Source organism: Brachycentrus maculatus, unplaced genomic scaffold (genome assembly GCF_059751285.1).
Source record: "Brachycentrus maculatus isolate JH-2025_06_01 unplaced genomic scaffold, ASM5975128v1 h1tg000164l, whole genome shotgun sequence".
In the NCBI taxonomy this organism is placed as follows: Eukaryota; Metazoa; Arthropoda; class Insecta; order Trichoptera; family Brachycentridae; genus Brachycentrus; species Brachycentrus maculatus.
Window position 1 is genome coordinate 43043 of NW_028280917.1, and position 9996 is coordinate 53038.

At 32.1% G+C, this 9996-nt stretch overlaps 1 protein-coding gene across 1 annotated transcript in view; it reads left to right on the plus strand.

Annotated features, from left to right (window-relative positions):
* LOC148308465 (uncharacterized) overlaps positions 1–8174 on the plus strand; it is a 34177-nt gene extending 26003 nt beyond the window's left edge. Inside the window, exons 2-5 of the mRNA XM_088261665.1 lie at positions 2810–2893; positions 3473–3623; positions 5556–5674; positions 6182–8174. Of these exons, the coding sequence (XP_088117791.1) occupies positions 2810–2893; positions 3473–3623; positions 5556–5674; positions 6182–7675 (1848 nt within the window). The 3' untranslated portion in view covers positions 7676–8174. The remainder of the gene's footprint in view (positions 1–2809; positions 2894–3472; positions 3624–5555; positions 5675–6181) is intronic.
* The last annotated feature ends 1822 nt before the right edge of the window (positions 8175–9996 follow it).

Here is a 9996-nt window from a genome sequence, read left to right on the forward strand (position 1 = left end):
TAAGGGAGTGTTTTTTTCACATATTTTTCTCGTTATGCCAATTACTCGTTATTAGAGTTTCCACTGTATTTAATACACCCTAATTTTTTTATTCTAGATTTTTTTTTATTTTGAAGATTTACTCATTATTTAATATTATGCAAAAAAATATATAAATGTAACTATAATCATAACTCAAACCTTTAAATTTATCGTAGGATTTATTTAAGGGGTAACTCGCAATTTGCATGATTCAGTATGCGATGGGCTGCGCGAGAAGCCGGTCGTATCTGTGCGAATGATTTTTAAAAAAACATTTATTATAATGTAATTAGCCTTTTTTTAGAATATACCATATATTTTTAAAAAAATGGATTTTTTATCTCCTTTTAATAACTCTTTTCTTCTCAAAACCATACTTATTTATTTCGAAGAAATTTTAAAAAATACAAAACGGTATTTTAAGCAAAATATTCAATTACGTCCAATGTTCCTGGGTGTAAAGAAAATTAAATTGCGATTTATCGTTTATTTGGCCTTAAGGCCTAAACGTAATTTTTTTTTAATCATCGTTTTTGTATTAAAAAGATAAGTTATCATTAAAAAAATCCAATATATATTCAAAAAACAAAATAAAAAACACGATACGTATTCTTAAAAATAAAAAAAATAGGCTTGTCCTGGCGTCTGGCTCTCTGCGTTGCCAGACACTAAATGAATTATATTATTGCGAGTAAGGCCTTAAGTATCAAAAGTATTAATTTCAATCAATGTAAAAAAATGTAACTGTCGTTACACGTACGACTAAATTTTATTTATTTATTTATTTTCAAAACATATTACATATATAAGTCATATATATAATATTCCCGATGAGTAATTTTTAATTCTCATTTTGGGACATGGGATTAAGGTTTACAAGACTGGAACACAAATAATAAAATTACAAAAAAAATGATTTTTTTTAAACAACCAAATCTAATCCATGGCAAAATATAAAAACAATAAACAGGTATAATAAATAGGCATAAGAAGCATATTAAAAAGAAATAAATGAGAAAAACATAAAGTAAGAAGCATATTTTAAATAAACAAATGAGAAAATATAAAAAATGAGAAAAAATAACAAATGAGAAAATACAAAAAACATAAGGTAAAAAAATAAGAAAATGTGACTAAACACTACATTTTAATGTCACTTGCTTTCCACTACTAATCGGTATTGAGTCCGTTTACATATCGCTCACTCCTTTCAAGAACGTCATAAATCAAAAATCGTCAATTTTCAGTTGTGCATGTTTTCGGAATGCCCAGAAAATGTACTATATCCCAGTTAAAGCGGCATATTTTTAACTTAATATTTACTCGCTATAGGGCAGAAAGTGTTGTTTTTGCATTTTGAAGAAAAGGTATTGTTTAATTATTTTTTTAAACATACTAAATATTTTTCAAATGGAGAAAAAACCTCCAGGTTTTACTTAAAAAGATCTGTTACACAGTAAAAAGTTCAATAAGTGGCTTGATATTTATTTTTAATACATTGTGTTATATTTTTAAACTTTAAAAACGTCCTCCTGAAAAATCAAGTTTTTTGATTTATGACGTTCTTGAAAGGAGTGAGCGATATGAGAATATCTGATGCGATGTGTGTACGGACTTACCCGATGTGAGGTCGATGGTCATGTTGATCATCGAACATTATCTGTACCTAGACCTTGAGACTGGAGCTCACAGTGGGGCAACGCTTCAAGGAAAACAGGAAACCTGAGTCCACTATCATGTCCAGGGCTTTTATTTTTATTTTTGTAACTAAAACAATGTAATTTATGCGTTAAATGTTAAACCAAACACTGATTTTTGACAACATTGTGAGTGTGTCCAAATACTTGTTCAAAAAATCTGGATTATCTCCAATTAAAGGAGTTATTTTCATATTATTTTTTGACATCTCTTCAAAGATGAAGAATAATATGGAAGTCTGGACATTTACGGGGCTGACGACCGTCATAGGCTGGTTTAAATAGTAGTGTGAATTTGAGTAGCGTGGTTGTCAATAATGGGTAGAATTGGTAAATGTTGTCTAAAGTGATCACTTAAACCAACATTTATATTCCTCTTCATCTTTGATGATTTGTCAAAAAATAACTGATTTGTTGTTGTTCATGAATAGAAAAAAAATACATTTTGTGACAATTGTTTCGCCTTTCAAACTTTGAAAATGCCATAACTAGGCGAAACAACTGTCACAAAATTGATTTTATTTGTTTTTTAACAATAAAATACAAATTTGACAAAAAAAATCAGTGTTTGATTTATCATTTAATACACAAATTAAAATGGAGTTCTACAAATTAAACGCCAAATCTATAAATAAATAAAACAATGTAGATAGGTAAAAATAATTATTCTTAAAATTAATATATGGTTCGGAAAAGAAAAGAGTAAATGAAAGGTAAGGAGTTAAGGGGATACTCGCAATAACAGATCTCATTCACTGTTCGGCAAAACTAGAAACCGCACGTCATTTCGCGCCTGATTTTTTTAAAGAATATACGAGTATCTTGTTTTTTTTTTTGTTTTTTTTATAATATTCATTGAATTTTTTTCTTTATACATATTTATTTAACCCATTACCTTTTAATTACTCTTTTCTTTTCAAAATCGTATTTTTATTTTTAAGAAAAACTTTTTTTTCAATACGAAAATGATGTTTTTAATGAGCTCCCCTTAAATAGTGGAATTTTGAATATCCATGGCACAGGGCTATTTACACATTAAAAATATATTTCGATGAGAAAACTGATTTTGTATTTTTCCATTGTTTTTTCAGCAGCACGTCAAAATTCCCAAAACTAAATTTAGTTGCGAGGGAAGAGCTTCCGGGTACTACGCAGATCTCGACACAGGATGTCAGGTAATATCTTTTTTTTCTTTATTATACCATATAATCATATTTTTTTTCTCCTCTTTACTGGTTAATTCATTACTTTTTTCATTATACACCATACCGTGCATGCCGCCTCTATGGCGGCACTCGAGTTATACGACAAACCTTCGTGCCGCCTCTATGGCGGCACTCGAGTTAGAGGATAAACCATACATGCCGCCTCTATGGCGGCACTCGAGTTATAGGATAAACCATGTATGCCCCCTCTATGGCGGCACTTGAGTTCTACGACAAACCATGCATGCCGCCTTTATGGCGGCACTCGAGTTAAACGACAAACCATGCATGCCGCCTAATCATTCACTTTATATAATACTGCTTAAAAAACACTACTTCATGACTACCGGTTTCAGAATAATCGTTCAGAATGATTCAGAATGGTTTCAGAATGATTATTCCGAAAGCGGTAGTCATGAAGTAGTGTTGTGATGTGGTATTATGTAAAGTGAACAATGAATGATAAAGATAGTGTTATATTACCGTACCACAAAGTTAACAATCCTTTCAATATACAAGATGTAATGTGATGTATGTATTTTATTTTAGGTGTACCACATGTGCGATGGCCTGGGGAGACAGTTCAGCTACTCCTGCCCCAACACCACTCTCTTCCAGCAGAGGATGCTGATCTGTGACCACTGGTACATGGTCAACTGTTCTGCATCTGAAAAGGACTACAGCGCCAATCTTCTTATCGGTAACTGTTCATTTCATTCATCCCAAATCGTTAAAAAAAACGGATCCGTTCTCAGATTACAATCTGATTGTGACTCTCGGTTCCATGATTTGTAAAGCTTAACTAACTAACTAGCCCTCACGCCACTTCTCCACAGGGGTAGGCAGAGAGAATAGAACGCCACACCACTCTGTCCTTGCAAACATTCTTCGCCTCTTAAACGTTTATGTATCTTCCTTATACATACCCGCCGATTGTTTCGGCTCCTAATCTGAGCACTTTCGAGTATTTGGCATACTTGACCATACCAAGTTTTCTCGGTCTTCCTCTGCTCTTTTTTCCAATTACATTTGCCTCATAAATTTGTTTTATCGTTCTTTCCTCACTCATTCGTTCTACATGTCCAAACCATCTCAACACACCTTTCTTAATTTTATCGATAATGCTTATCTCAGCTTTGCATTCCTTCCTTATTACACTATTCGAACATCTATCATACATCGTTTTGTCGCACATTCTTCTGAGCTTTCATAAACATAATGTATGGCACTTACTCTGCTAAACTGGCAGTGCACAATGGAGTGCTGGTTCCAACCCATGGAAGTGAAGCACGGAATTAGCAAAACAAGGATGAAAGTAGACTGAATGCAGTCAAAATTTGATCTTTCAGACAAATGTACGACAAAGCGATGTATGATAGATTTTTGAATGGTGATATAACGACGTGCCCTACGTAAAGTGCTCTAACTACATTTTTGTCAATTTTGAGATATTTGGTGTACGTTATCAACTGACCGTTATCTATAAATATAAATACACAAAAAAATGTATATAATGAATTACGCCTACTTTTCAGGAGTATAATACGCTATCTACATCTAATTTTCGAAATGAACTGAACTCCTAAAATGCTAACTACTTAATTTTGGCAAAGCATAAAGTTTTAAAACGATTTAATAGATTATTTTATCGTGTTTTTAATGTATAATACTAGTTTAGAATTTCAGATAAAACTGTTAGTTAATAAAAAAAAATATGTTGAAAAAATCTTCTAAGCTCTCTCCTGTAAAGTAACAGATTTGGTGATAGAGTACTTTACGTAGGGGCCATCGATAAGGAAAGAATGCAAGGCTAAGGAAGGTAAGCATCATAGATGAAAAAAAAGGGTTGATTGGAGGATATAGCTTTTTAGCAATAAGCCCACCAATGTGCATATTTTGTTTCTGTACATGAAGTTAAAATAAATATAAATGAAATTAGGAAATATGTGTGTTGAGATGGTTTGGGCATGTGAATCGAATGAGTGAAGAAAGAATACTAAAACAAATTTATAAAGCAAATGTGGTTGGTAAAAAAAGCAGAGGAAGACCGATAAAAACTTGGTAAGATCAAGTTTTCAAATACTTGGGCATGGTTATGTTAGAAGTCGGAATAATCGGCGGGTATTTATGAGGAGATGTATGAACGTGGAAGAGGCGAAGATTATTTGCAAAGACAGATTTATATGGCATTATATTCTCTCTGCCTACCCCTGCGGAGGCAGCGTGATGGTTTGTTGAAATATTTTTCAATTTTTAATTAAGGAGTTTCAACTCTTTCACCATATAAACCTAGACCAAAATTAAGCAACAGTTTTTTACATATTATTTTGAGAAATAAAAAGACTGTTGTTTGATCCACTCACATTTTTACTAACAACCTCTTCAGGGTTTAATTTATGACTCTGATATTAAACCCTGAAGAGAGCAACAGGTTGTTGCCGAAACTTGTTGGTTGTCAATAAAAATGTGAGTGGATCAAAAAACAAAGTCTTTTTATTTCTCAGAAAAATATATCAATATGATCCACAAAGTTAATGCTTTCAATATTCAAAACACTTTTTACACCTAAGCAAACATGATGTTACATGAAACGGTGATGTGTAAAATGATATTTTTCTTCTTTCTATTGCAGGCCAGAAGGATAAACCGTTTGTATCGGACTCCGAGGATCATCAGAGAACCCCTCGCCCCGATATCCTTTCTGCTCCGTATGCTCAAGGATTCAATAACTACGGAGGCTTTCAAGAATCAGTAAAAAAACTTTTTTTTCTTCTTAAAATTACAATTTGGTTCGGTATGGACATGCGGAACAAATGGATAACGAGAAAATGACAAAGAATGTTTATTTGACGAATGTGAACTGGGACCATAGAACGAGGATGACATTTTTTAATTAGAATATATAGAGACATCTATATGAAGATCAAGAAATGCTAAAATATTACAATTTACCGATATTATCAAAGCTACAGTCATCTTTCTAAAAGCTTTCACATTTTTGTTCAAAAAATCACAGCCTGCTGGGTACGGTCATATTATACTTTTGGGTATTGAAGGGGTTAACCATGTGAAATATTATAATTTCAAATATTTCTACACTATAAACCGTAAAACCAGGTTTTTTAGTTATTATATTGTAAGTTACAAACTCTTTTATAAAATCAAATGAACCAATTTATTAGAGAAGCCGTCACCTAAAATGCTTTAAATATAAAAGTTGTCTTGTAATGTACTAATTAATTTGTTTGACCCTCACAGATTCAATCCGGGCCCGGAAAGGATTTGGACAACTCAATCGCAAATGGAAATAATGACTTGAACGATGGAGTTCAGAGATTTCCTTTACCAACGCACTGGTCTACTGAAATAAGTAATATTCATAGATTCACAACGATAGCACCCAGAACAAGCGATAAAGGATTTACTGGAAAGCCCATAATCATAGAAAGTGATGAAGAAAACACCCTTAATAGTAATAGTAACGGACTGATAGCACAAAGCACAGAACATTCCAGATTTGTAAGTCATTCCCCCGCTTTCAACCGAGGACAAGACATCACCTTCAAACCCGTGTTTAATACGCAGATCACAAATAACCATATTCCAAACAATAATTTCAAGACAGAGTTTAATGCGAATGCAGATATTGAATCTGGAGTAACTCCGCCATCTAAATTCTTGAATCCACCCGTGTTCAATATTGATTCTCCGGCACCAGATCAAAAGATAAACATTTTGAAGAGCACAACTGTCAAATCTATATCTTCTTTCAATAACGAATTGCTTAGTGAGTTCCAACCGCCAATCTCCTTAGAAGCTTCGGATGAGAACCAATCGAACGAAGCCCAGAAAACTAATGACGCAGTGTTCAAATTCATTAAGCGGTTTAATACTGACGAGGTGGTACCCAGACCGATAGAAAATAACCCAATCAATAGAAATGATTTTACCTCTGGTGATAGTTTCGGTGGAAGTGGCCCTTCCGATAAAGGATTTGAAATTCAATCTTCATCCGAAACAGCCGGTTTCATCACCCAATCCGGGACGAAAAATCAAATTCCTACTCAAAACAGAAAGAACATTCAAGAGAACAACAGAATCCAACAATCGAAGCAGACTACAATCGCACCTGTTGAGTCAATTCAGACCCAATTTTTTACTAAACCAAGTAAAGAATCCGAAATAAAAGAAAATAATCTCACAACAATTACTAATAATGACATCGCACCACCATCTTTGGAACTTTTGCCACCAGAAACAGAATATTCGGAAGTAGTCTCTTCAACCATGGGCCCGATCATATATTACGAATGGAAATGGGCAGCACCGGCTCAAGAATTAGAACCTCCATTCCCACCGGTGGAAAATGAAAAAGATAATATTCAAAAGCGAGGACAAGAAGAAACAGTAAAACCGGAAGGGAAACCGGATTTCGCCAAGCCGAGACCTCCGACAGTCAAACCGGATACCAACCCGACGGAACGATCTACACCGGACCAAGTCACTAGTGAAGGAAATGTAGATTTCAAGTCTTCGTCTTATTTCATTCCTAATTACGTTTTCCCTTTAGACAAGCAACACCCGGGCTATCAGGAGGACGGAGCGATAACTTCCTTCCAAGTGAGAATACCGCAAGCGTTGAATGAGAATGAGGCGCATCCATATTATGGAGAAAATGCGCAATGCCCGCAATGTCATCCCTCCTTCGTCGTTCCCGGCACGTGCAAACCCTGCGTGATGATACGACGTTGAGACACTCTGTGACCTACTTACTATACCAAACAGTTGTAGAATACTAAACAAACATTTCCAGTGCGTTGTGATGTGAATCTCAGTACAATAAAACGAGACATCGGATACGCCCTCTTACTATTTAAGATAGTGCTATAAGTCCTGCCAATATTAGTATAAGCTAACTTTAGACATTTGTAAATAATAAACTTTTTAAGTATTTAATGTAAATGAAGTCTTTAAATACCCTGTTCCACTACGAATATGTATGGAATGTAAATAAACATCACTTTCCTATCCATTCCACAATGACGCATATTAAAAAAATCTAGAAAAAATAAAGTTATTAGTATGATAGTTTAGCTAGATAAATTTTATTGTATGTTGTTACATATATTGTTAAATTATTGAATTCTGTAAATCTTTACATGGAAAAGGATTTGATTTTAAAGTCTGAAAATGGAAAAGGTTCCAATAAATACTGATATGTATACAACATTAACGTGTCATATAACTCACCTGCACATATTTTCATATTGCATAAAATAAATTTACGCAGTTCATTAAAACTTATTGTACATTTAAAATAATCCAAGATTATCAACACATATTTTATCAGAAAAAACACTAATGTTTTCTTCACTGAATATTTTTTTAAATCTTATTGAATGGGTAACGATAACTTAAAACACAAATAAAACAATTGACACAACACATAGATGAAAGTTTGAATTTATAATTCTATTTGAAATAAATGGGGTATTTAATAAACTTCAGTATGTATTCAATTTTCATTAAGAATTTGTAAAATAATATAAATAATTTAATATACATATTTATTTAATTAAACTATCAATATAACAAACTTACTCCTACATAGTATTTGAACATCCTCAAACTTTTACTAATTGTAAACTTACAATTATATTTGAACTTGTGTAATTTTACTATTCTTTAATTTTATGATTTACATCTGTAGATAATATTCTACAAATATATTTAAAACCTAGCATTAAAAATTGTGGATTGTACTAAGACACAGTAAGATTGCAAATAATATGTAGAATTTTTTTTTTTAAAAAAGCAAATAAGTGATTCATTCATGCATTTTTGAGCTAATTAATTTGATGCAGTGAATGACAGTTTTAAATTTATAACAGGTTTGATTCTAAATACAGTAAAACCTCGATATAACAGACTAATTAAGTGGAGGGGGTGTTAAAGCCGAGAGCCCGTTATATAAAAATAGTTTTAAAATAAATCAAAAAAACTTTTTTTTACAAATATGAAAACTGTACATAGTAGTTATGAAGTGACGTTGCTCTTTGATATCGACGTGCTTGTTTTCGGTAATCCTGCTTTGAAAAGGAATCAAGTTTTGCTAGCTTTATTTTTTTTATAATCAACTCTAAAATTACAAAAATGCATTTAATATAATTGAACTCAGTATCTGACAAATAGTCAATAATTTGACCAGATTTTTTGTCAACTATATCCGAAGTTTAATAAATAGAAGTCCATTATATCAAGGTTTTACTGTATTAAATAAATTAGCAAACCTAATATAGTTACATACAGTGATGTTTTTGAAAACTTGTCTCGTTTTCTTCCAGTGGATTATTTTCCTTGCTGCTATATACATACCACAAGGTTTATAATACACCAACAATTGGTTTTTGATCATGTAATAACATCACAATTTGTCCATTTTTCCACCATTCAAATTATAGAAACTTAAATCCTTGCTCCTTTACAGATTTCAATAAGAAAAGTACCGTTTTTTGATTGCGTGTTTTTTATACATATTAATTTATTTTCTAATAAAAAAAACTATGTGAAATCACCCTATATTATTTTTAAAAACTTTCTAAGACTAAAATTGGATACCTCTATGAATTTAGCATGTTAATAATTTAATTAATCTTTAATAAAAGAAGGCATTATCTTAATAAAGTAAAGTACTCAAAACAAATATTTTTATTTCAATTGGTATTAAATTATTTTATATTAAAGGCATTCAGATGTGTTAGTCCAAAATACAGTGCCTTCTAGATAATACATTCCTGATGTGTACAAACCACTTTAAGAATTGGTTTACCCATATCATCCGATGTACTGTTGCTAAGATGCACACTAGTTGATATTTGTTATAAATGGATTGCCAAAATGTGAATCTGACAAAACGCAATACATAATGCTCGTGCAATGGTATTTATTTTTATTTCTTGAATTTTTTTTGCAGATACATTGTGGCACATTTTATAAACTTTACAAAATAAAACAACTCTGCTTTAACCATTTTTAATTGATTAAAACAAAGTTGTTTTATTTTATAAAGTTTA